Source organism: Hypanus sabinus, chromosome 30, assembly GCF_030144855.1.
Source record: "Hypanus sabinus isolate sHypSab1 chromosome 30, sHypSab1.hap1, whole genome shotgun sequence".
Taxonomy (NCBI): domain Eukaryota; kingdom Metazoa; phylum Chordata; class Chondrichthyes; order Myliobatiformes; family Dasyatidae; genus Hypanus; species Hypanus sabinus.
The window spans coordinates 35,227,755-35,254,517 of record NC_082735.1 but is presented as its reverse complement, the minus strand read 5'-3'; the positions used below and the strand labels follow the sequence as shown (position 1 = coordinate 35,254,517).

The 26,763-nt window shown below is 41.6% G+C and overlaps 2 protein-coding genes across 6 annotated transcripts in view; one reads left to right on the top strand and one right to left on the bottom strand.

The window, feature by feature from the left end:
- ubxn11 (UBX domain protein 11) overlaps window positions 1–7,606 on the top strand; it is a 187,688-nt gene extending 180,082 nt beyond the window's left edge. The window contains exon 12 of one of the 2 annotated variants that reach the window (XM_059954703.1): window positions 7,565–7,606. In XM_059954703.1, coding sequence (XP_059810686.1) covers window positions 7,565–7,591 — 27 coding nt within the window. In that variant the 3' untranslated portion in view covers window positions 7,592–7,606. The remainder of the gene's footprint in view (window positions 1–7,564) is intronic. The other variant, XM_059954701.1, reaches the window with a different exon arrangement.
- cep85 (centrosomal protein 85) overlaps window positions 1–26,763 on the bottom strand; it is a 132,714-nt gene that overhangs the window by 71,384 nt on the left and 34,567 nt on the right. For all 4 annotated transcript variants that reach the window (XR_009508713.1, XM_059954688.1, XM_059954690.1 and 1 more), the window contains one exon: window positions 8,489–8,638. Coding sequence is in view for 3 of the 4 variants with exons in the window: in XM_059954688.1 (XP_059810671.1) it covers window positions 8,489–8,638 (150 nt within the window). In the remaining variant the exon portion in view is untranslated. The remainder of the gene's footprint in view (window positions 1–8,488; window positions 8,639–26,763) is intronic.

The window sequence follows — 26,763 nt, the reverse complement described above, 5'->3', positions numbered from 1 at the left end:
CTGCAACAGTTCTTTTTATGAAAGTCATGCTATGTTTTACTGCTTAATAGGTCAAGCTCTTGTCTAAGTGTAAAGTCATGGTTAAGCATGACACAAACAACACTAAGTTGAAGCATATAGTACCTAACCTGTGAAAGACAGAATGTGTTAAAGTTTCTCTACACAAAAAAATGTTAAATTGGACAAAAAGTTTGCCAACTTTTGTTTCATCTGCAAACTAACTAATCTACTCAGTGCCAACGAAGGTGACAGTAACCTGTCTGAATGACTGTCACCTGGTGGCATTATGAAATGCTTTGAGCGGCTGGTCATGGAGCACATTAAAGCCTTAACCCTGGCTACAATAGACCACTGCAGTTCACTTATCACTCGAATCGATCCACTGACATTGCAATAGGCTTTGCCCTCCACTCTGTCCAATATCAGCTGGAAAATTGGGTCTTATATCCCAGGCTGCTGTTTATAGACTTTACTTTGGCATTTAACACCATCATACCCCAGAAACTGGTGGGAAACTGTCCTCAATGGTCTCAACACCTCCTTCTGAAACTGCATCCTGGACTTCTTAACAGAAAAGACACAGTCAATCCATGTGGACACCAACATCTTTAGTCCCATTATGCTGAGCAATGGCACTCCCCAGGGCTGTGTACTCAGCCCGCTGATGCATGACTGTTACAGGAATCAGTTCAAAGCGTACCATGAATTTTGCTGATAACACAACAGTTGCTGGCCTCATCAACAATGATGATAACCATATAACCATATAACAATCACAGCACGGAAACAGGCCATCTCGGCCCTCCTAGTCCGTGCCGAACTCTTAATCTCACCTAGTCCCACCTACCTGCACTCAGCCCATAACCCTCCACTCCTTTCCTGTCCATATACCTATCAGACGGAGTACAGAGCGTATGTGGAGCAGCTGGCAGACTGGTGTGAGAACAACCACCTAAGCCTGAATGTGGAGAAGGCCAAGTAAACCACCATGAACTTCAGGAAGATGCAGATGAACCACCTCACACTGTGCATATATCTCTCCTCCATACAGAGTTAAGTGCACCATGTTCTTGGGAATTCACATCATGGATGACCTCATCTGGTCCCTTAATATCACTTCCCTGAACAAGGCGGCACAGCAACGCCTCCACTTCCTAAAGCAATTGAGGCCCCCCTCCCCCATCTTAACTGAATTTTATATGAGCACCATTGAGAGCGTCCTGACAAGTTGCATCTCTATCTAATATGGGAGCAACCAAGCATCAGACCAGAGGTCCCTACAAAAGACTGTGAGAACAGCTGAGAGGATCATAGGGGTCTCTCTGTAATTCACTGGGGACATTTATCAGGAGCACCACTGCAGAAAGAGGATTATTGCTAATCATATGATCTGACTGAAGCTGTTGATAGAGGCACCAAAGATACCATACCCCAAGCAATAACCCAATGGGAGTAACGGTTTGTGCATTAATATTTGTGTCACAGGAATGAGGAGACAATTCACCAACCTCAGGCAGGACCCCAAATCAATCAGAACACATACATTACCCTCTAATTTGTATCCCTTGATATTCTTACATAATTAAAATACATTGCTGTCATGCTTGAAAAACTAATTTATCTTGGCACTCAGACTTTTTCTTAGGGGTTCCATTTTTCCACTATACTTTGAACGAAGTTTTCTCCAATTTCACGTCTGAATGCCCATGTCCTAATATCATGTTTGTAATTACTGTGCCTGTGGTAATATACTATTTATACGTTCTCCATTGAATGAGAAATCATGTTCTGCCTAACCACATATAGATCCCTGCTCACTATACACAAGGCTATCATCACTTACTGCTGAAATGCCCTGGGCCAAGTTTGGCTGCCAAAATAATGTTGAAAATAATGCCTTCTTCTATACTTATGCATAACTAATGTAGCAAAATCAGACACACCTCCTTTGGTTGAGACCTATCTCCACCCTGCCACCCTACTGAGTCTGTAACTTTTGCATATTCATATTGTAGAGCACAGCTGGGATATAAGGCACCCCTTGCCTCTGCAAGCCTACAGGTCAGTTTTGGGCAAGGTGTAGCACCTGCTTAGCCCCCTGATCATGGTCATGAGAAGCCATGGGAACAGATGGTAGATGGTCATATGAATAGCTGGTGCATATCACAAGTCCTCGTTATGCAACTACTTACACTAATTGCTGACGAGTATTGCTGATGGCTGGGTCACCCATCTTGTGAAGACACTGCTTAGGAGAAGGCAACAGCAAAACACTTCCGTAAAAAATTTGTGAAGAATAGCCACGGTCACAGCAAGACCATGATCACTAACCCATGCAGTATGACACAGCAAACAACGAACAAATGAACTATCTTAGTAGTTTTGCAAAAACACTCTTGAAATTCATTTAATGTATCCTGTACTTTCTGATAGATGTAAACTAATTATAGACAACACAACCACTGTAGATTTGTATAGAACTTGTATGGAGAGGTTGTAAGAGTCACCTAAGAACGCTGCCTAGCCACCTTTGGCTGCCAATAACTTAACTCAGCTTGCAGTCTGTGTAGGTGCTGTTCTCTGGTTTGCACATGACTACTCATCCAAACGTCAATTTATAGCTACATTTAACACCTCAGGAACTCATTAACAGATTCCTCCAATATGCTTCCCAACCCTGCATGACTGTGAGAGCAGCTGAGAATATCATAGGTGTCTCCCTACCATCTATCGGAGACGTTTATCAGGAGCACTGCAAATGCAGGGCTCTTAGCATTATCAAAGATCCCACCCATCCATCCAGCATCATCTTTGACCTTGTACCAGCAAGTAGGAGACTCCATTGCCTAAAAACAAGAATGGTCAAGATGAGAAAGTTTCTTCCCTTGAGCCATTAGGATTCTGAACTCCCTGCCGCATCACATTCAAAGTGTCACCGGTCAATCTGTTCTGTACCTAACAATACTGAATTTATCACTTTAATTTGTTTATGTGTAATTCATTTGCAGATTTCGTCCTTACTTTCATAAGTTATTGTGTGTTATATGGGTGTTATGTGTACTACTGTGCTTCACACTCCGGTCCAGAGAAATGTTATCTCGCTTGACAGTATACATGTATACTGTATAGAAAAGTAACAATAAATTTGACTGGGCATCCGAGTTATTCACTTACAAAGCAAACAGCAAGGGTGCCAGAATTGATCCTACTGAGACACTAGTCACAGGTATCCAATCAGAAAAGTAAGCATCTACCTTCATTCTCAGTTTACTATCGTCAAGTCAATTTCAGATCCAACTTACCAATTTGTTCTGGATCTCATGGGCTCTAAACTTTTGAACCAGTCTTCCATAAAGGGAGCTTCTCAAAGGCTTTACTAAAGGTCATGTAAATCACATCTACAGAGGATCCCTGCCACCCACCCCACAATCTCTTTGACCCACTACCATCAGGAAAGAGGTACAGAAGTATCAGGTCCAGCACTGTCAAACTGGGTAACAGCTTCATCCCTCAGGCTATGGAATTAATGAATACCCTGCTGCCATTGAGGTCTCATCACTAGGACAGTGAGTCCTTCACTGTCTACCCCTGTTGCATACTACCTGCATTTTGAATTACATTTTATTAACTTATTTAAGGTAATATTTTGTTTATGTGCTGGATGTGATATAAGCTTTGTAGATGCACTGTAGCCCAGAGGACATTGTTTTGATTGGTCGTATATATGCTCACTTTATTTTATATCACTTTTAATATACAGTATTTGTTTCTTGCACTTTTTAAATCTATTCTATATACTGCAATTGATTTACTTACTATTATTTTTATTTCATCTATTTTTTCTATATTATGTATTGCATTGAACTGCTGCTGCTAAGTTATCAAATTTCACGTCACATGCCAGCGATAATAAACCTGATTCTGATATAGGTGACAATAAACTTTTACTTGACTGACTGCTATGCCCTCTTTGATACCGTCAATTCTTCAAAGAATTCAATCAAATTGATCAGACAGCATCTATCCTCGACAAAGAAACGTTTGCTGTCTCCAACTAGTCTCTGCTTTCCAAGCAACATTCCCTCTAATTTGTAATAGCCAGTGTGTAAAAAAAATCTTATGCTGTGCAATTTTTTGCCCAGTGACATCATGTGCGCAAGGAATTTTTAAGTGGAAGTAAACCTGAAGCTATTCTGAGGATAATAAACTACCAAGTCCATTGTTTAAAAGAAATAAATTAACACACATCAGTGAGTCTTATTTCTCATTTACTGTATGTCATAATATCAATCTTTTCACATATTATTAAAGTTGTTCGAAATGGTCATTAAGCCAATCTGCTTTAATTGAACTACTAGTCCTTTTGCGCTTCACACTCTTTGCTTCTTTGGAAGTAGACATAGTGAATCAATTAATTTCTTCAATAAAAGCAGTGGAAATAAGCCAGTTCTAAAACCTGCAGACAAATCATCACAAATTCCATGTTATCAACATCATCCACATTATCAACATCGGCCACATCAGAAACCAGAAAAGGAAATGTGATTGTGTACGATCATGAAATATACTTAACATGCCAGCAAGGTAGATGGTGACAACCCTTTGTGCAGTTTAAATTCTTTTGTGCACTAGTAGCAAAAGATATGTGCACATGGATACACACACACCTACCTTAGAAAGAACATTGCTTCCAAGTATCACTAACTTTCTCCATTATCTGATGTTATGCTCATAGTCATCAGACTTTTCTTTGACAACTTCGTCGTCCTTCAATCATTAGGTTTTTGTCCAGCAAAGATTAAAAAAACCTCAAACCAGAGACTCAACCAACACTTTCTTTGCCTCATGTCACAGCCTGGGATAATCCCATGCAGTCCAGAGGATTTATCAACCTTAAATCCTAAACATCAATTACCTCCTATTTATGGAGATCTGCACTGGACTTTCACCAGCCTGTTCACTGAATTCACCAACTGCAAAGTCTATGCTCTTTGTGAAAATCAATGAAAAATACTCACTTAGGGTTTTACTTACACAATCTGGCTCCATGCATACATTGCCCATGTCCACTAATAGGCCCTACTTCTCTTTCTGTTTACCCTGGTTATTCTTTTGCCTTTAATACAGTTTTCAGAATTACCAGTTATTTTTCAAGAACTGCCCCCTTTCATCTTAGTTTTATTGTTTCTCTCTGATATCTGCCTACAACACTGTTCCTCTTTCCCCTGTTGATTTCATTAAGAACAGATTCATCCTTCCAACAATTTCAATTGGATGGGAAATGTTGTATGAGAATAAGCCTTCAATTAATCACTCTGCAATCTTAAATTTTTTTAGACTCCATTCATTTAGGAAGTTTGATATTTTAGCTGTGCAAGATGTTCAGATTAATGAAAAATTATACTTTGTTTTCTAATACATAACTTTTTTTAGTGCTACAACATGAGAACCAGAGCACTGAGGGCAGCATGCATAACATCAGCACCCAGTGAGTCAGGTGTTAATCCTTCAGGATTTCCGAATGACAGTGGAACAGAAGATCAAAGTTTTACTCCACTACTAAATTATCTGTTGGATTTTTTTTCCTAAAGCAATAGAGAAGCATTGATGTCTAAACACCATTTACAGATCCCCACAAAAGTACACAATTTTAAAAGGAAACAGAACTTTACACATACAACATACTTAAAAAGGGACGTTTTGTTAAAAATCTATAAAATTTGAAATAAAGCCCTAAGTGCTAACAGACTTAAATCTTACCTGATAAAGCTTACAGTGATAAATCTTTGAAATACAGCACTTAAGTCTAAAATAAAATCCATCCATGCAGTATCAGCATCATCAATGACATAATTGCAAGTCTCAGCTTTCACTGAAACTCCAGCTTTGCTCAGATGCACAAAGGATTGTTGATCAATACCACCAGTGAAACTAAATTTCCATCAGGATCAAACTAAGGTTGACAAGTATACTTAACTCCATTTTAACAGTAAGGAAACTGGCATTAAAAGTTGTTGGTATAATTAGAACTGCTCCTCAAGTTTCACAAGTTTCAAGTACGCATTGCAAATGTCAGACTTGGAGAATGCAGTATTAGGACTTCAGCAAAGTACAGCCCCTAAATCAATCATATAGATATATCTCTATGAATTTTCAATGTTGAGCTTGCAGCACTTCAATAAAGTACAGAATATCAAAACTCACTCAAAGCAAGATCTAGAAAAGAACACAAATCATTTGTCTCACAGCAGTGAGATACAACAAAGCATTTAACATTTGACACCAGAGACTCCTCTGCACAGAACTGTGTACCCTTAGCATTTTGTTCCAAGTTTTCAAATCATCACATACTGTTCTTTATTCTTTGTGATTTAAAATGACTTTTGGGCTTCCACAAACTTCAAGTCAGCAGTATTATTTCAAAGTTCAAAGCACATTTACAGTAATATCAAAGTATGTATACTAAATACAACCTTGATTCATCTCCCTACAGGCAGCCACAAAGAAACACAATAGAACCCACTTAAAAAAAAAGACAATCATACAACCAATGTGCAGAAAAAAAACAAATCTTGCAAACAATAAAAGCAAGCAAATAACATTCAGAACTGAAGTTGATGAAAGTGAGTCCACAGCCACAAGGCCAATGCAGGAACCCGTTAGTTGCAGGTCAGAGCCTCAGATCAGTAAAGGGACAAGTAAACTTCATGGAACAATGAGCTGAACACCAGTGCAGCCTTCGCCTCTGGACCCGACATATAACCTTTTCAATCTGGCCCAGCGATTATATCAGCCAAACAGTAGGTAAAACCCTGATTGGAGGCAAGGGAGGAGGTGAATGCGCAGGTGTTGTACTGTTGCCACTTGTAGGGATAAGTACCAAGAGAGAGGTTATGTGAAGGAACAAATGGACAAGGAAACATTCTCAATATTTGGGAATCCTTCTCAAATCAGCCAGTGACTAATCCATCTTTATTGTAAAACCATATTTTAATACAAAATTATATATTTATGTAACACCCTGGGAAAGATATCACTGCTGATGTAATGGTCTTTCTGTAGAAGTAGGGTTTGGGTTAGGGTTCGGGTTCCGGTTCGGGTTAGGGTTAGGGTTAGGTTGAAATTATGCGGGCAGTGGGCTAAAATGCCCTCTTGTGATTCTTGATCTCCTCACTTGAGATTCCGCTTCACATGACCCTGCCACTTTGATCTGGCCCACGCCTTCATTAACCAGGTCCCACAATTGCCTTTGTTGAATCTTGCCCCTCTCGACATAGGGTATCCGGTTTGTAGGGGTTTAGCAAGGGTTAATCGGGGAGTGCCTAGGGTTTGTGGGGGTCTGTGCCCCTTTTGGAAGTTGCCTAGGGTTTGTGGGGGTGTGTGCCCCTTTTGGACTTTAGGATTAGGTTTGAGTGTAGGGCTGGTGGATGTATATGTTTGGCTGGCAGGGGTTAGGGTTAGGGTTAGGCCCTAACCCTAATGCGGGTGCTTTGGAATGTGAGCTATCCAATGAGGGGAGTGTGTTTTCAAGCTGTGTTTTCAATCTGGGTCAATTGTTCGGCAGAAGATGAAGAGAGAAAATGCCAAATAGGAGAGGTTGTGGACACCGGAAAGGTGTGGACTTGGTGTGGGGCCAGGAGTTGACGAAGCCCAGGGAATTCGATGGAGAATCGGCAAAAAGGAAAACTGTGAGTTCCAACTTGTGCACATTAGACTGTTTCATTAAAATGGGCCCTTTTCTTTTTTTTTACTTCGCTAACTTTTTAGTCAAATTAAGAATGATAAAGCCAAGCTGTTTAATTGCATAAGGTGCATTGTCTTGTTATTTCATGGTACTGAAACAAGGCAACAAACCAAGCAGCATCCACACAAACAGGAAAATTTGCACCTCAGTGTCACACATTTGGTGGGGCCAGAGATGGTCTTCCCTAGACTTATGCAGCCAACAGAACCTGAGGGTTACATTTGTAAACAGATCTGTAACAGTACACCCACAGAACAACCAAATGGGATATAATATAAAGTGTGACCAAAGTCAAAAAAACTTCAGGATGTTTGAAGCCTGAACTAAAAATGGAAAAGGCAAGAAATACTCAGAAGGTCAGGCAGCGTTTGTAGAAAGAGAATCAGAGTTGATGCTTAAGGTCCAGGACCCTTTATTTGAACCGATGTATTTTAGGCATTTCATTTAGTTGCATTTGTTACATAATATGCAATGTACTATTGGTAAGCTGAAATGGTGAATGACCACAGCATCCTACTCACAGAGGCACAATCAATGAATCCCATTCAGTCTACTCTCAATATTGGACTTACTGATAAAGCATCTTTTTGACCTAACATCTAGCCACCACTAAAGTAGCAATTGACTCTATGTTAACCACTTTAGTTGTGTCATACACTATGATCAGAAGGAAGTTAAGACATTGGCAGTGGTTTAATAAAAAGACTAAACTTGCATTCACCCCACATATTTCGTTTAACTTACCATCAGTGCTCTCAGAACAAGATGTGCCTAAAGCAGTGTCTCCACTATCAGCTGTACTGGGCCTTCTTTCAGTCTTGCGTTGATATTTTTGTGAAATCACAGGTGTTTGCCACTCCGTTTCACAGCACGTTACTCTTGGTATAACAGAATCTGCAGAAAGAAATTGGATTCATTTAAAAATTCATATTTGAACTTCATATGCCTTCATATTTGATTTCACTCCTGCTGGCTAGAATGACAGTAGGTTACATTAAGAAATTCCTATGTATAAAGTATGGATGAGAGATAGAATTTTAGAATAAATTAACGATTGCTGGAAAAGCCAAGTTCAGGGAAAAAAATTATGATACTGTAAAGCCAAGTCTCTGTGATTTTCCCTCATAGGGAGTGAACTATTCAATCCAAGCAATAAAATAGCATCCAGGCACTTCATAGACATAGCAAACCAAATTTTGACAGAGCCACTTCAGAAGTTAGAAATGCATAATGATGCCGATGGAAATCTGAAATAAAGTTTAAAAAATACACTTCAAAACTTTAGAATCATGGACTGCTCATTAGAGCAGATCTAATCATAAGTTATTAACTGGAAGCCTTTAACTTCCATTTTTTCTCTCTGCAACTGCTGCCTGAGCAGAATATTCCCAACAGGTTGCCTTATTTTATATCAGGAGATACTTAACTTTATTTATTTATTAAGATATAGCAGAGAATAGACCCTTCTGGCTCTTTGAGTCGCACCACCCAGCATTCCCCAATTTAATCCGATCCTAATCAAGGAACAATTTACAATGACCAACTAACATACTAAACAGTATGGCTCTGGACTGAGGGAGTAACTGGAGCACCCGGACAAAACCCACACAGTCATGGGAGAATTTACAAACTCCTTACAGGTGGTGGGAATTGAACCAGGGTCGCTGGTTCTGTAAAGCACTGTGCCTACCACTAAGTTACCATGCCACCTGAGATATTACAACAAATAACTACATGTCTGAACAGTCAGATTTTATGCAATTGAAATGAATAATTTTTAAATAAAACGGAGGGATTAAGTGAAGTCCAGAGTAGAGGACTTTGATTATAGAAAGCAGGTAAATGAATTAAAACCAGGGTTCCTTAAGGGGCTAGATTTCAAAAGATACAGATATCTGTAATAACAAGAGGTAAAGAAGGTCAGAACTAGGTTGTGGAGGAACTGAAAGCAAGAATGACAATTTAAAACTAAGTAATCCTGGAACAAATTCACATCACTAAGTACATGACAAATTGCAAATTAGGACACAAGATTTGGCCACCAAGAGTGGATGAGGGAGGAAGCTCAAACAAGTGCAAATACATAGGATAGTCAAGGACAGAGTTAACAAAGATATTGATAGTTTTAATGTTGCTATGGAGATGCACTGCAAATTCATCTTGGGGTCATATACAACAGTTGCAAATAGTGGCCAGGGTGAGGAGCAGATCTAGAGGCAAGTGAATGAAGTTTGCAACAGGGGCCAAAGAGAAATGCCTCTGTATTCCAAACACTGGGCAAAAAGACATTCCAACTGTAGAGTACATACCCAATTATAGTTGTTAAACTCATTCAATTTTGGATACATGCAGCTTCAAAGCCCCAGTTAATGTGCCCCAAGATATTTCCAAGATTTCAGTCCAAATTTTAATTTAGGATCATTGCAAAAGGTGTCACTTCATCACAATTAGCTGCTGCAGACATCAACATACGCCACTGGTTCAGGGAGAGGCCCCATCCAGGGTTATGGTGCAACTGCAGAGAAGTGCAGAGGAAATTTAACCAGGCAACTAACTGTGCCTCTTGGACATCAAGCTTATAAAGGTCTGGACTATTCAACATGGAAAAATAGCTAGATCTATTCTCAGCCAACGTTTAACATGTTCTTTTCAGAAAGGTCACTGGACAGCAACCAAGTGCTGGAAGCCTGGCTGATTTCACTATAATCTATTTCAAGGCTGATTGAAGCACAGCATGGAGATTCAGCAGCCAATGGAATTTTGTACGTGTACAATTTCATTTTGCTATTCCATAAAAAGGATACCCTAAAATAACCTGCATTTCTACATTCAGACCTCATTAGTGTTGCAAAAAGGACATGCAGTTTGCAATGTTACGCAACATACACTAAGAAAGAAAAGAGTAAGAATAAAAGATTCTTCTCTTTGCTCTCATGACCACCCCATCATCTCCCCCTGTTCCTCCACCTCCTGCTCTTTATTCCAGGCAACTTGATAACTGTTTCAAAGGCTGATATCAGCAAATCTGTCAAGAGGGCAAACCCTCAAAAAGAATCAAGCCCCAAAAGTGTACCTGGTAGGTCATTGAAAACCTGTGCCAATGAACTAGCTAGAGTATCGAAGGACATTTTCAATCACACTGCTGCAGTGTGAGGTCCCAACCTGTTTCAAAAAGGCATCATTCATAACGATGCCCAAGGACAGGGTGAGCTGCCTGAATAAATTTGGCCTTTTATATATTGGTCTTACACTTCCTCCCTCACCACCATTCAGGGCCCCAGACAGTCCTTCCAGGTGAGGCGACACTTCACCTGTGAGTCGGCTGGTGTGGTATACTGCGTCCGGTGCTCCCGGTGTGGCCTTTTATATATTGGTGAGACCCGACGCAGACTGGGAGACCGATTCGCTGAACACCTATGCTTGGTCTGCCAGAAAAAGCAGGATCTCCCAATGGCCACACATTTTAATTCCATGTTCCATTCCCATTCTGATATGTCTATCCATGGCCTCCTCTATTGTCAAAATGAATCCAAACTCATGTTGGAGGAACAACACCTTATATACTGGCTGGGTAGCCTCCAACCTGACAGCATGAACATTGACTTCTCTAACTTCCGTTAATGCTCCTCCTCCCCTTCTTACCCCATCCCTCACATATTTAGTTGTGTAAAGGGGGTTTCTTCTTTTTTCTTTGTTACTGTTGGGAAAGGGCTTCTTTCTTTTGTTAAAAGCAGGAATGTTTCTTTGTTGCGAGAGTGCTGGAAGCATGTTTGGGTTAAAATTTACTGATAACGAGAATGGTATTCCTTTGTAAACCAAATTGGGATTAATGTTCTTTCTTCTGAGTCTGTAAGCTTTTGTTGACGGGCTTTTGGGCAGATTGGTGCAAGGGGGTTGAGAGAGAGGACGCAATGCTGTAAGCTGGGCGAGGAACGGGCCCCAAGCGGGGGTCCGAGACCAGGAGGTACTCCGAGGAGGGGGGATGAAGCTAGATGTGCTTGGTTGACCACTCGGAGGGTCCTGAGCTGCGAGTCGAGGAGTTCCGAGGGGATCGAATGGTGGCCAGAAGGCTTCAGTAATTGAGCTCCAACTGTTGTGCACGAAGTGGTTTGGACTTTGATAAGTTTGGTGCCTTTTCTTTATTTTTTCTCTTCATATATACTGTATCGTTATTAATCACTTAGTTATAGTAACCTTTATAAATTGTACTCATTTAATCGCTTATGGTGTACTGTCTGTTTTTGGGTGAGGCAGGGACATCACACAGCATCCACACCAGCTGATTACCCAGTTTGGCGGGGCCGAAGGCTGCTCCCCCTAGACGAGAACGAGCTGAGCGAGCCTGAGGTGACCCAGGGGGTTACATAGTGAGTTGCTAGTCCGGGATTGATTTCTGTGGAAGCTGTGTGAACACCCTCTTTGGATTGTGTCTGCGGCGAAGAGCTGGTGTGCCTTTGTGGGTGTGCAATTGCTGGTTATCACTGCGTGTGTGTTGGGTGGGGTGGCTGCTGTTGGTAGCCTGGAGGTCGTTGTTCGAGTTCTGACTAGTGCTGACGAAATGGTGGTGGGACCATGGATTGTCCGTACTGTTTGGAGAGTGAGGAGTGACAGGTTGGGATGTTTCAGCAGTGGTGAGCTCCGCCCGGTTGTTGGAATAATGTCCAGCCCTAAAGGGGCGGAGGCGTGGGCGGAGCAGACCTCTCAGTTGTTGGGTGAGTGGCAGTGCTTGGCTGAGGGAAAGCGACAGGGACGGGTTGAAAGTTTGAGTAGGCAGGCTGGGGACGTTGTTAGAACTGTCGGGTGCAATTACCTCGAAGTTACCGCTGCCAGTTCTGGGAAAGTGTGGGAAAATGCATGTGGTTCGACTGGGTCAAATACCGCAGCTGGGGGGCTTATATCCGTGGCAGGAGATTGGTGGAAAGTTTTTAGGGTATCCCTTTTGCCTAGGGGGGCAGATAAATTGCTTGTGGTGCCAAGGGGATCTGTCAAGGGGATCAGTTGTTCCTTTGATTCAAGAGGTGTCAGGAAACTTAGAGGAGGCCCAGTGGGGGAACGGCTTAGGGTCTCTGGGGGAGCACGTTCCCAGCAATGTACCAACGAACTCCTGAAAGGAGCAGACCCTATTCCTGAAGGCTTAGAGGGACCAAGCGCACAGGTGTTGTTACGGATGGATGGAAGTCAAGTTAAAGCCATCCTCGGCACCGGGGCACCGGTTAAGTTGCTGTACAGTTTGTTTTATAACCGTTATTGGAAGCATTTACCCTTGACGACATTGAGGACACTGGAGATTCGGGGTACCAGTGCCGGTGATTATCCAGACGACGGTTGTTGGTCAGTGAAAATGGAGTTCTTAGAGGCAAATGTGGAGGAGACTGAGGTTCATGAATCGTTAATGCTTATGTGTCTGGACCCTGTTGAGACGGGCAGCGTTTCTGGTCTAGAAAGAACCAATATCCTGCTGGTGTGCTTGGGGGCCTGCCCGGAGGAGGCGGGTGAGCGCTGTTTGGAGGCATTGTCAATGCACCCAGAGTTTCGAGCTGCTTGTGCGGACGTGTGTAGCAGCATTGGGTCGATACCGAATTCAAACAAGAGCCAGTGGTGGTACGGCCTGGCGGAAGTATCTGAGGATGAGACCCTCTTAGTGGACTCTGCGAAATACCACGAGGGAGGGGAATTGACTGCTGAAGACACCTCGGAGAGAGAGAGTTTGCGGCAACTGGCCCCTACAGCCGTGGAAGACATAGGCAGCGTGTGTGTGGATTATATTGCGCTGAAGAGGCGCACTGTCAGTGACCAGAATATGGCCCTGAGGGCCGAAGAGGCGATGGCCTGTCTGAGTGGTGTGAAGTGGTTTAAGGTGCTGGATCTGAGGAGTGGATGTTGCCAGATCCCGATGAGTGAGGCCGACAAAGAGAAGACAGCCGTTATAAATTCCCTAGGAGTCTTCCGGTCCGAAAAGATGCCACAGGGCATATCTGGAGCCCTTGCAACCTTCCTGCGGGGCAGGTGGAAGACCATAGTGGATGTGGAGGCGTTTGGAGTTTTGGTGTATGTGGATGATCTCTTGGTATTTGGACTTGCCTCAGGAGAATATGAAGTGAGGTCGTTGCAGGAGCGGCACGTGCCAGGGCTGGCGAAGGTCGCAGCTCGTGAATGACTGTCTCTACAGAATCAAGTTTGAAATGAAGACGGAGAGACTGGAGAAAGTGATCTGGAACCATTCGGAAGACTTACAAGTTGGAGAGAATGAAGAAAGTTGTCTGACTGGGGGCAATAGCAAACTGAGAACCTGGAGAGGGGAGTTTGCGGAGGTGAAGAAATTACAGACAAATCTCAGAAGAGAGAAGCGGAAGCTTGAAGGGAACCTGAAGATGACCATCGACAGTTCAAATGAAGTGCAAAACCTGAAAGTTGATCTGGAAGAAGTCATGAGGAAGAAAAAGCTGGAGAGAAGTGCAGTGAATACTGAACAGGAGGCTGAAGAGACTGCAGGAGCAGTGCAGGCCACGTGTTTCCGTTTGGAGATCAAACAGCAGCTACCAATCGCAGAAATGAGGAAGAATACAGATTCGCTGGATGTGTGATACATGCTGCCTTTTGCTGACTTTCCCTCGATTGAGGTAGAGACCATTGGCCCTTCTCCCATTGAGTCAGGTGTAGCGGGGAGGGTTAGCTGTGTGCAGTGTGGGGCATGAGTGAGAGGTTGAGAGAGGAGTTGGTAGTGGGCCCAAGGTATCCCCAGTTGTGTCCGAGCCTGAAGGGTTTAGGTGAGGGGGTACGGAGGTCTCAGAAGGTGTAGGGAACTCCCAGATAGTTGGCCTAAGTAGCGCCTGAGGAACAGGGCGTGAGGTTTACTGTGTGGGGAGGAGATGTCACTGTTTGTGCTTGGGTTACGGTGTGCTGGCAGGAAAGGTGGCGAGTTATTTAATAGTCATGAGGACATGACTTTTATTTGGTGGGGGGAGAGTGTAAAGGGGGTTTCTTCTTTTTTCTTTGTTACTGTTGGGAAAGGGCTTCTTTCTTTTGTTAAAAGCAGGAATGTTTCTTTGTTGCGAGAGAGTGCTGGAAGCTTGTTTGGGTTAAGATTTACTGATAACGAGAATGGTATTCCTTTGTAAACCAAATTGGGATTAATGTTCTTTCTTCTGAGTCTATAAGGGCAGATCGGCGTGAGGGGGTTGAGAGAGAGGACGCAATGCTGTAAGCTGGGCGAGGAACGGACCCCAAGCGGGGGTCCGAGGCCAGGAGGTACTCCGAGGAGGGGGGATGAAGCTAGATGTGCTTGGTTGACCACGGAGGATCCTGAGCTGCAAGTCGAGGAGTTTGGAGGGGATCAAATGGTGGCCAGAAGGCTTCAGTAATTGAGCTCCAACTGTTGTGCACGAAGTGGTTTGGACTTTGATAAGTTTGGTGCCTTTTCTTTATTTTTTCTCTTCATATATACTGTATCGTTATTAATCACTTAGTTATAGTAACCTTTATAAATTGTACTTATTTAATCGCTTATGGTGTACTGTCTGTTTTTGGGTGAGGCGGGGACATCACACAGCATCCACACCAGCTGATTACCCAGTTTGGCAGGGCCGAAGGCTGCTCCCCCTAGACGAGAACGAGCTGAGCGAGCCTGAGGTGACCCGGGGGTTACAGTTGTTTGCCTGTTCTCCATCTCCCTCTGGTGCTCCCCCTCCCTCCTTTCTTTCTCCTGAGGCCTCCCGCCCCATGATCCTTTCCCTTCTCCAGCTCTGTATCACTTTTGCCAATCACCTTTCCAGCTCATAGCTTCATCCCACCCCTTCCGGTCTTCTCTTATCATTTCGCATTTCTCCCTCCCCCCACTACTTTCAAATCTCTTACTATCTTTCCTTTCGGTTAGTCCTGACGAAGGGTCTCGGCCCGAAATGTCAACAGCGCTTCTCCCTATAGATGCTGCCTGGCCTGCTGTGTTCCAGCAGCATTTTGTGTGTGGAGCTCCCTGAATGACTATTTCCCAATAACACACCACGATGAAGCGCTTTGGGAGGTTAGTCATGACTAGAATTAACTTCTGCCAAACAAAGACCTGGACCCACATCAATTTGCCTACTTGCACAAGAGGTCTACAGCAGATACAATTTCACCGACTCTCCAAATGGCATTGGACCACCACAACAGAAATAACATCTTCTCTTTGTTGACAATCAACATAGAAGCATCAAGAATGTATGTTTAGCCTGTTGTTCTATTCTCTACATTCACGACTGTGTAGCTAGGCACAGCTCAAACACCACAGTTAATTTACAAATCAACTGTTGGTAGACCCAGTTGTTGACAATGAGGTTTACAGGAGTGAGACAGATCAACTGGTTGAGTGGTGTTGCAACAACAATTTAGCATTCAATGCCATTATGACCAAGTAATTCATTGTGGACTTCAGCAAAGGGGAGTTAAGAGAACACACATTAGTCTTCATCAAGGGGTCTGCAGTGGAAAGGGTGAGCAGCTTCAAATTCCTGAATGCCAGTATCTTTGAAGAATCATTTAGGAATATGAGGAGATTTGGTCAGTCATCAAAGACTCTAAAGAATTTTATAGATGTATAATAGACAGCATTCTGACTGGTTGCATCACTGTCTGCTGTGAAGACACCAATTCACGGGATTGGGAAAAAGCTGTAGATAGTTGTAAACTCAACCAGCTTCATCATGGCCACTAGCCTTTACACCTTCAAAGGTATCTTCAAAAGGCATGCCTCAAGAAGGTGGCATCCATCATTAAGATCCCTCACCACCCAGAACATGCCCTCCTCTCATTGCTACCATGAGGGAGTTAGGTACAGGAGCCTGAAGATACACACTCAACATTTTAGAAAAAAGCTTCTTGCCTTCTGCTATCAGATTTCTGAATGGCTCATGGACCCAACTCATTATTTTGCTCTTTTTTGCACATTATTTCTTATTAACTCATAGTAATCTTTTAGGTATTGCACTGTAAATTAATCTCACAATAGATGTAGGTATCTAGAATCTGATTCATGTTTCACTGTCCTATCAGATTCCTTCTTCAGCCCTTTACCTCTTATACCCATCACCCTCCCACCTACCCTCCAGCTTCCCCCTCACCTGGTTTCACCTATCACCTGCTAGGTTTTACTCCTCCACCTTCTTAATCTGACTCCTGTCCCCTTCCTTTCCATTTCTGAAGGGTGTTGGCCCAAAAAGTTGACTGCTTATTCCCCTCAATGTATGCTGCCCAAATTGCTGAGTTCCTCCAGCATTTTTTGTGTTGCTCAAGATTTCCAGCATCTGCAGAATTTCATGTCTAACCATAAAATGTTCACTTTCATGTTGAAAACCTATAACTAGAAGATGTCACAAACGGTGGCATTGGGACTTCAATCGTTCACAATCTATATCAGTGCTTTTTGGTGGAACGTGTGTAATGTGGTCAAGTTTGCTGATGATACTAAGTGGGTGCCAATGCTAGTTGTAAGGAGGATGCAGAAAGGCTTCAAATCTAGTTTAATCATTCAAACATACATGAATACATCCAAGTGAAACAGCATTCCTCTGGGACCAAGGTGCAAAACAGAGAGCACATTCAAAACAGTGAGCAAAAAAAGTCATGCAAAAAAACAGCATATATAGTGCAAGACCCCAAGCGATCTTTCCCACAACTGTCTTCCGGCAGTTCGCAATTTGATGGTACAGGCTCCCAGTATATAGATAAGCCAAGTGTAGCAGGGAGACATGGCAGATGAAATATAGAAAAGTGTTACGTCTTCAGGGAAAAAGACAAGAAAATTGTTTGTAAATGGTGGGCTTTTGGAGTACTGGTATCTGGTGTCCTTGTACAAGGAAGAGGCAAATGCAGATCATCTTTAAGGTACAACAGGATTTCATTCCAAAGTTGGAAATGCAGCTGTAAACAGAGTTCTCACACAACAGAAAACACCTGGGGCCCCACAGCATCCAAAAATTCATCCCACCAGTCTCCCAAATGCTCTTGTGTCTGGGTGTCAACATCTTGGAGGATCTATCCTGGGCCAAACAGCGAATGTATTTCATTAGGAACTTGAGGAGAATTGGTATGTCACCAAAGACACTCACAAATTTCTACAGATGTACATTGGTAAGCATTCTAACTGGCTGCATCACTGTCCAGCATGGAGAAGCCACTGCACAAGATCAGAAAACAGCTACAGAAAATTGTGAGCTCAGTCAACTCCATCACAGACAAAATCCTTCTCAGCATCTGACAGCTTCAAAAGGTGATGCCTCTAAAAGGTTGCATCCATCATCAAGTACCTCCATCCCACATGACATGCCCTCATTTCATTGCTATTACCACAGAGGTGGCACAGGAGCCTGGAGACACACACTCACAAGTTTCAGGAACAGCTTCTTCCCCCTCTACCATCAGATTTCTAAATGGACAATGACCCTATGTACACAACCTCAGCATTATTTTTCCAAAAGGCTCACTAACTGAATACAAGACATCCCACCATCCTAAGCAGGGTTTTTAAAATGTTACTGAAATACATAAACAAGGTACACCAAAATATAATTTTAACATCAGGAGACATGATTTACAATGTTAATGTAATTCACATGTAGGATTACTACTAGTACAGCGAATTCCAGTTAACTGGGCCACCTGGTAATCAGAGCAGCCACTTATTTGGGACAACTCTTAAAGAATAAAAACTAAGAAAATAGCTAATATTCATTCCCTTGGTTTATCTAAGACACTCTGCCGCTTAATTGGGACAGGAGACTGTTGCCACAGTTTCTAACATCAGTTGCGTGCACTTACATAGCTGCTGGACTACATCATGCATATAGTGAAGAGTTTTTAAAATAACGTCAGTTGCAAGAGCTTGCATTACGTTATCTGCTTGGCTGATGGGTGCCAATACAAACAGCAGTGATTTTCGATAATACAGTATTGTTTTTTAAATTTTATTTTGACATCATGCCAAGATACCACAAAAAGATTTAACACTAGCCAAAAAAAATTACCCTACTAGACCAAACAAAAGCCATCTGCCTGACACCACTCATCGTTAGCTAGCAGAGGGAAATGAGTTTAATATCAAAGTATATGTTACTATATACAACCCTGAGAATAATTTTCTTGCAGGATTACTTGATAAATTAAATAACCATAACAGAACTAATGAAAGACTGCACCAACAAGGCAGACAACCAGTGTGCAAAACAAAACTGTGCAAGTACAAAAAGAAAATAATAATAAATAAATAAGAATAAAAATTAAGAACATGAGATGAAGAGTCCTTGAAAGTAAGTCCAAGTTTTATCTCTTGCCAAATCTTCACAGACTTCTGAGGAAGTAGAGGCGCTACCGCATTTTCTTTGTAATTTCACTCACTGGGCCCAAGACAGGTCCTCTGAAATGATATAATTGAGAAATTTGAAGCTACCGGCTCTCTCCACCTCTGATCCTCCAAATAGGACTAGCTCATGGACCTCCAGGTTCTTTCTCCTGAGGTGAATAATCAGCTCCTTCATCTTACTAACATTAAGTAAGAGTTTGTTGCTGTGGCACTACTCAGCCAGATTTTCAATCTCCTCATATATGCTGATTCATCACCACCTTTGATTCAGCCTATGGCAGTGGTGTTGTCAGCAAACTTGAATATGGTATTAGAACTGTACTTAGCCACAAAGTCATAAGTGTAAAGTGAGTAGAGCAGGGGGCTAACCTGCAAGATAAACTGTGAGAAGAATGGACATTACTCGAAGGACAAGGAACATCTCAAAAATGAAAGTGTGAAAGTAAGGATCTAGACTTTGACGAGGACCTCAATCAATGGTTTTTTCCATTGTAAATGGACAAGATGTGTACGTCAGTGGACCAATGTTAAAAAAAAACAGGTTAGAGTAGTTAGCTAAGAAGCTGATCACAAAGATTTTAGTTGTCTCAATGGAAATGTCAGCAAAACACTAAATTCGAGGAAGCACACGGCAAGGAAGATTGAGCTCATATTTTAAGTGTAGAAACATGGAAATGGACACACTAGGTGCCTGCTGATTTTGTTCATTTACAGTCAATCAAAAGAATACAGCAGCTGGATGAATTCCTCCATCGATAACTGTGGTAGTATTGCTAGTGTTCTAATTTTATTTTGTATTTCATTTAAATATATAATTTATTACTCAGTTAAACAGTAGTTTAACTTTTATTATACCTTTATAGCTATTTCCATGAAGATTTGGCTAATTGGGACAGCCACTTAACTGGCCAAAATATATATTGGTCCGGATGTGTCCCATCAGGACCACTGGAATCCACTGTGTTTGTGTTGCAATCACTTATACTATGTTATCCATTATATAGCTACATCGCTTTCTGTTTTCCTCCATGGTTAATTGCCTTCAAAATTAAGTCTTCAGTAATTTTAGAACATACTGGATAGTGTAATCCCAGTCCAACAGCTGATGTTTTTGAAGCTTTAGTCTGATTTTCTTCTTACCTTTTTCACTTCAATCATTCCCTGAAGTCCTAGTAAGAGAGTGCTTCTCGTCATGACACCGTAGTTTACTCTTTTTGATAATGGCAAGATTTGTGCTATGCCCAATATTAATCACTGCACAAGACCATAAAGATATAGGAGCATAATTAGGCCATTTGGCCTATTGAATGGGCCCCGCCATTTCATCATGGCTGAACCATTTTTCCTCTCAACCCCCATCTCCTTCCAGTATCCCTTCATGCCCTGACCAATCAAGATAAGATTCAGTGGATTTCTTTCTCTAATGCAAAGACAACAGACTACAATTCATTAGAAATCCTCACAAACATTTCTGTCATGGATTTGAGGACACATCTCACAGATGTGAAATGGTTTCCAGTTTGTATAATGTGATTTTGATAGTAAGATTAATGGTTTTACCATGGTGTTCAGTTCAGTTCCCACATAATTGTTATTTTTACTTTTATTTCAACAGTTGACATGCTGACCAGTGTTAATATAAATTTAAGTTTATTGCCATTCAGCCATATACATGTAAACAGTTTAACAAAATTGACATTTCCAGTTGTCAGCCATTCCATTTTTTTTTTTAGGTGCTGCAACTTGAGCTAGTTTTAATTGTAATTTTTTGCCTCTAACTTCTAGTCAGCAAGCCCCATCTTTTTTTAAGAAGCATCAGTTTATTTGCCTCCAGCTATTAGATCATATTAAATAAAGCACAGCACTGTAAAAATTAGAAAAGAGCAACACAGGAGGTTCTGTACTCTAGAATCTCAAAGGACTTTTTTGCCAGGAGGATCTTTCTGAAACACACCTGCATTTTAGAAAAAAATCAATTAATACATGTATAAGAATCTCTTTGTATTGTCCATGCAAGGAGTGATTTATTTTGACAATTCCTTCAGTGAATAAACTGTGATCTGCTAAAATTCCCTGTTACTACCAAAGACCTTTTTAAAATACCAGCAAACTAATTTAATGTTTTTTTAGATATTGTAACTGTTATTTCTAATACTGTTAAATCTGACCAAATAGATTTACTGCCAAATCCTAGCCACCTCACTTAGTTGTGTTTGTCACCTCATTTATGTAGCAACATCTGCATGACTCAGGAAAATAACTTACCTGGGGAGCTGAGCAGTCCGATGGGCAAATGAAATGTGATTACTGCTTAACACAGAGGAAATATGACATTATCATTTTTATAGAAACATGGCTAAATGATGGGAAAAAAACTGGCAACCAAACGTTGTGGTAATGGTGGGTTGGTAACAGATAGGATTATAATATTATGTTGCAACTTTACAAAAGTCTGGTTAGGCAACAGTATTGGATCCAGTTCTAGTTGCCCCACTATAGGAACGACGTTGAGGCTTTGGAGAAGGTGCTACCTGGTTTAGTGGGCATGTGCTATTATGAGAGGTTGGAAAAGCTTGGGTTGTTTTCTCTGGAGTGCCGAAGGCTGAGGAGAGATCCGATAGAAGTTTACAAGATCTCTTTAGATTCTGGATTAGTTCCTGAGGATTGGAGGGTGGCTAATGTAACCCCACTTTTTAAAAAAAGGAGGAAGAGAAAAACCGGGGAATTATAAACCAGTTAGCCTGACATCGGTGGTGGGGAAAATGCTAGAGTCGGTTATCAAAGTTGTGATAACAGCACATTTGGAAAGAGGTGAAATCATCGGACAAAGTCAGCATGGATTTGTGAAAGGAAAATCATGTCTGACGAATCTTATTGAATTTTTTGAAGATGTAACTAGTAGAGTGGATAGGGGAGAGCCAGTGGATGTGGTATACTTAGATTTTCAGAAGGCTCTTGACAAGGTCCCACACAGGAGATTAGTGTGCAAACTTAAAACACACGGTATTGCGGGTATGGTATTGATGTGGATAGAGAATTGGTTGGCAGACAGGAAGCAAAGAGTGGGAGTAAACGGGACCTTTTCAGAATGGCAGGTAGTGACTAGTGGGGTACCGCAAGGCTCAGTGCTGGGACCCCAGTTGTTTACAATATATATTAATGATTTAGACGAGGGAATTAAATGCAGCATCTCCAAGTTTGCAGATGACACAAAGCTGGGCAGCGGTGTTAGCTGTGAGGAGGATGCTAAGAAGATGCAGGGTGACTTGGATAGGTTAGGTGAGTGAGCAAATTCATGGCAGATGCAATTTAATATGGATAAACGTGAGGTTATCCACTTTGGTTGCAAGAACAGGAAAACAGATTATTATCTGAACGGCAGCCAATTAGGAAAAGGGGAGATGCAACGAGACCTGGGTGTCATTGTACACCAGCCACTGAAGGTGGGCATGCAGGTACAGCAGGCAGTGAAAAAGGCAAATGGTATGTTGGCATTCATAGCAAAAGGTTTTGAGTACAGGAGCAGGGAGGTTCTACCACAGTTGTACAAGGCCTTGGTGAGACCGCACCTAGAGTATTGTGTGCAGTTTTGGTCCCCTAATCTGAGGAAAGACATTCTTGCCATAGAGGGAGTACACAGAAGGTTCACCAGATTGATTCCTGGGATGGCAGGACTTTCATATGAAGAAAGACTGGATCAACTAAGCTTATACTCACTGGAATTTAGAAGATTGAGGGGGGAACTTATTGAAACGTATAAAATTCTAAAGGGATTGGACAGGCTAGATGCAGGAAAATTGTTTCCGATGTTGGGGAAGTCCAGAATAAGGGGTCACAGTTTAAGGATAAAGGGGAAGGAAGCCTTTTAGGAGGAATTTGTGTTTTGATGTTCATGATTTGCTGGTTTAGCAGAACAGATTGGTGCGAATAGCCTGTTCCTGTACTGTACTGTTCTATGTTCTATTATTCAAGGAAACTATTACTGCAGTAAGAATAAATAACATTAAAAAAAGTTCTTCAAATGTGGCAACATGGCCACAGAGTTGAAAGAAAAAGGAGGGTGATCACTTTGCTTATTCTATAGGTCTTCAATCAATTAGTGGGAGATAAAAGTAGTATATAATGAAAACAAACCGCAGAAATACAAAATCGGCTTCTCTTAGTACATGTGCATTTTGAAGAGCATTCCAGAGGACTCTGAGTTAATACATCGATGGCCTAACCAGAGAAGGAGAAGTACTAATACAAGCCAGGACAGTGTGTCAGTAAGAGAGCATTTCAGAAGTGGTGGCCATAACTCAAAAGATTTTAATGTTTACAGGACAAGGATAGATTGGAAATTAAGGCTTTGAATTGGTGGAAGGCCATTTTCAATAAGATGACACAGGAACAAGAAAAATGATTAGGAGGAGTTATTTACAGGTTAGCCTACATTTAACCACTCAGGAGTTACTTGAAAACAAAATGAGAGTTCAGAGCCAATGTACGACTCAATGCTGAAAGGAAAAACCAGGTTCAATCAAACTTGGAAGTCTGACGACTAGGTTTAAATTTTAAAAAGTGACGTACCAGGTTTAAGAACTGAAAATACCAGTGACCCTACAGGATCACACAAATTTGTAGAGGGGCATTAAAAGGAATTAGGTCGAGCAAAGAGAGGGCAGGTAATGTATAAACAGATTTAACAGAAAAATAGAACAAACTAGAACACTATCAATACTTCTACAGTACTATAAAACTGCATATTAGTTCCTAACAGTTATCGACAGAGGAACCAATCCACTGTGTGCTGCTGTGTTCTTTTGACTGTAAATGATGAAAATTAGTGCAGACGTCTAGGTCAAATTGATTGCTTTTACACAATGCTTTCGACAATTGCATCCTCCAAACCTTCATTTTCATTCTAACAATCAAGATGATTGTTGATAGCTTCAAATTCTTCATAGTTCCTAATCTGTTGAAGTAGTGAAATTGTTTCATTTTCACCCAGGGCCACATCTGGCATCTCCAAACCAGAATGTCTGAAACCAACAAAATAGTTTTGAATTGTCTTTGTTTATTTTTCATCAACTATCAGTTACAAAAATCACTGCTTTCTGAATGCAAATACTTCCAACTGGATACTAGACTTCCTGACTGAGAGACCTCAGTCAGTTCAGATCAGAGGCAGCATCTCCAATAACATCACACTGAGCATGGGGGCACCCCAGGGCTGTCAGCTCGGTCCACTGCTGTTCACTCTGCTGACCCATGACTGTGCTGCAACACACAGCTCGAACTACATCATCAAGTTCGCCAATGACACGACTGTGGTGGGTCTCATCAGCAAGAACGACGAGTCAGCATACAGAGAAGAGGTGTAGCGGCTAACGGACTGGTGCAGAGCCAACAACCTGTCTCTGAATGTGAACAAAAGAGATGGCTGTTGACTTCAGGAGGGCACGGAGCGACCACTCTCCACTGAACATCAACGGCTCCTCGGTAGAGATCGTTAAGAGCACCAAATTTCTTGGTGTTCACCTGGTGGAGAATCTCACCTGGTCCCTCAACACCAGCTCCATAGCAAAGAAAGCCCAGCAACGTCTCTACTTTCTGTGAAGGCTGAGGAAAGTCCATCCCCCACCCCCTATCCTCATCACATTTTACAGGGGTTGTATTGAGAGCATCCTGAGCAGCTGCATCACTGCCTGGTTCAGAAATTGCACCATATCGGATCACAAGACCCTGCAGCGGATAGTGAGGTCAACTGAGAAGATCATCGGGGTCTCTCTTCCCGCCATCACGGACATTCACAATACACGCTGCATCCGCAAAGCAAACAGCATTATGAAGGAACCCATGCACCCCTCATACAAACTCTTCTCCCTCCTGCCATCTAGGAAGAGGCACCAAAGCATTCGGGCTCTCACGACCAGACTATGTAACAGTTTCTTCCCTCAAGCCATGAGACTCCTCAATACCCAGAGGCTGAACTGACACCAACTTACTGCCCTCTACTGTGCCTATTGTCTTGTTTATTATTTATTGTAAAGCCTGCACTTTTTTTTGTGTTGTTTTTACATAGTTTTTGTACTGTTTCATGTAGTACCATGGTCCTGAAAAACATTGTCTCGTTTTTACTGTGGACTCTACTAGCAGTTATGATCGAAATGACAATAAAAAGTGACTTGGCTTCACTTATTTTAGAAAACTATTCATCCTAAGCACTGTGTGTAATGTCTAACAGCCACACAAGTGCATGTCATTTACGCTAATTAGAAATCATTCAGCAACAATCCCCTGTCCCAATTAAGCACCACAGTGTCCCAAATAGTCGAAAGGAATCCCAGCTATTTTCTTGATTACTTTTTGTTCTTTAAGTGTTGTCTCAAATAAACAACTTCCCCAATTAACTAATGGCCCAATTAACCAGTATCCACTGTAATTCCAAGCACAGACAATGTACAGTTTGAGGAGGATACGTACAAAATTTCCTTGTCTTATTTTGGCTCGAAGTTTGGGATTTTCTGCTAGAAGAGCTTTGTTTTGTAAATGCAGTAGATTTTATAGATAAACAATAGTGCCTCTTTATGCCAGTAGTGGAATGAATATATGTTTAAGATGCATGATAACATTCCAGTAAAACAGGTTTCTCTTTCACAAGACCCATCAGAAGAGGAGGGTAAGATTCTTAAACTCAACTATATACAAGCCCAGCATGTTCTACTATTCCTCACAAGATAACCAGGAAATCTTTGAATTGCTCCCAATGTTTTAGCATCCTTCCTTAATTAAGGAGACCAATACTTCAAATATGGTCTCACAGCCCTATAATAACTGAACCACATTCACCTTGCCTTAAAAGTTAATTCCCCTAACAATGAATAATATTATTAGTTTTCCCAATCACTTGTTGCACCTGCATAACCCTTGTTTTGTGAATGGTGAAAAGGCTTTTAGAATCAAGAGACATGAAATTTGCTCCAGAAATTCTAGCATCTGACTTGCTCTTATAGCAATAGTATTGAAAGGGGTGGTTCAGCTATGTTTCTGCTTAATGATGACCTCCAGATATTTATAAGAATTTGAAGAGGTTAGTGTCATTGAATCTCTTTTGCTTGTGAAGTTACAGCTTGCTGTCTATGTGACTAAGTGCTACTTTATACTGATCAGCCCATACTTGAATTACTTCTGGGTCTTGCTACCTATAGACAGAGATTCTCATTATATGCTGCAAATGCAATTGAAAACTGTATTTCACTTCTTAAGTAACCTAAAAAGGTCCAGTCTTGGATAGTGCTCCAAAAAAGCTCGTAGACCATCAATGTACCTTGGTTAATGGCAGGGGTCCCCAGCATAAAAAAGATTGGGAAATCTACAGCATCTTCTAATAACTATGACTTCCCTTTGAGCAAACCTGTTAAAAGTTTTCTCCAGAATTTACCCATTTTGATTTTGATTTTACCAACACTTGTTACTATCACAGATGGTCACAGTCAGCTCATTACTGGAATTTGGGATATTTTTTCTGTGTCTGCACCTTGCTTATTATAAGGTCTAAAATCAAGTTGTTCTTCAAGAATCCAAACCAAATCAAATATTTGGCGCACCTAGATACTTTCAATTTCTATATAGCCAGTGGACTCTTAAATCAGAGTACACCATATTCATTAATTTGGACATTGCAATATGCATTTTATCCTAA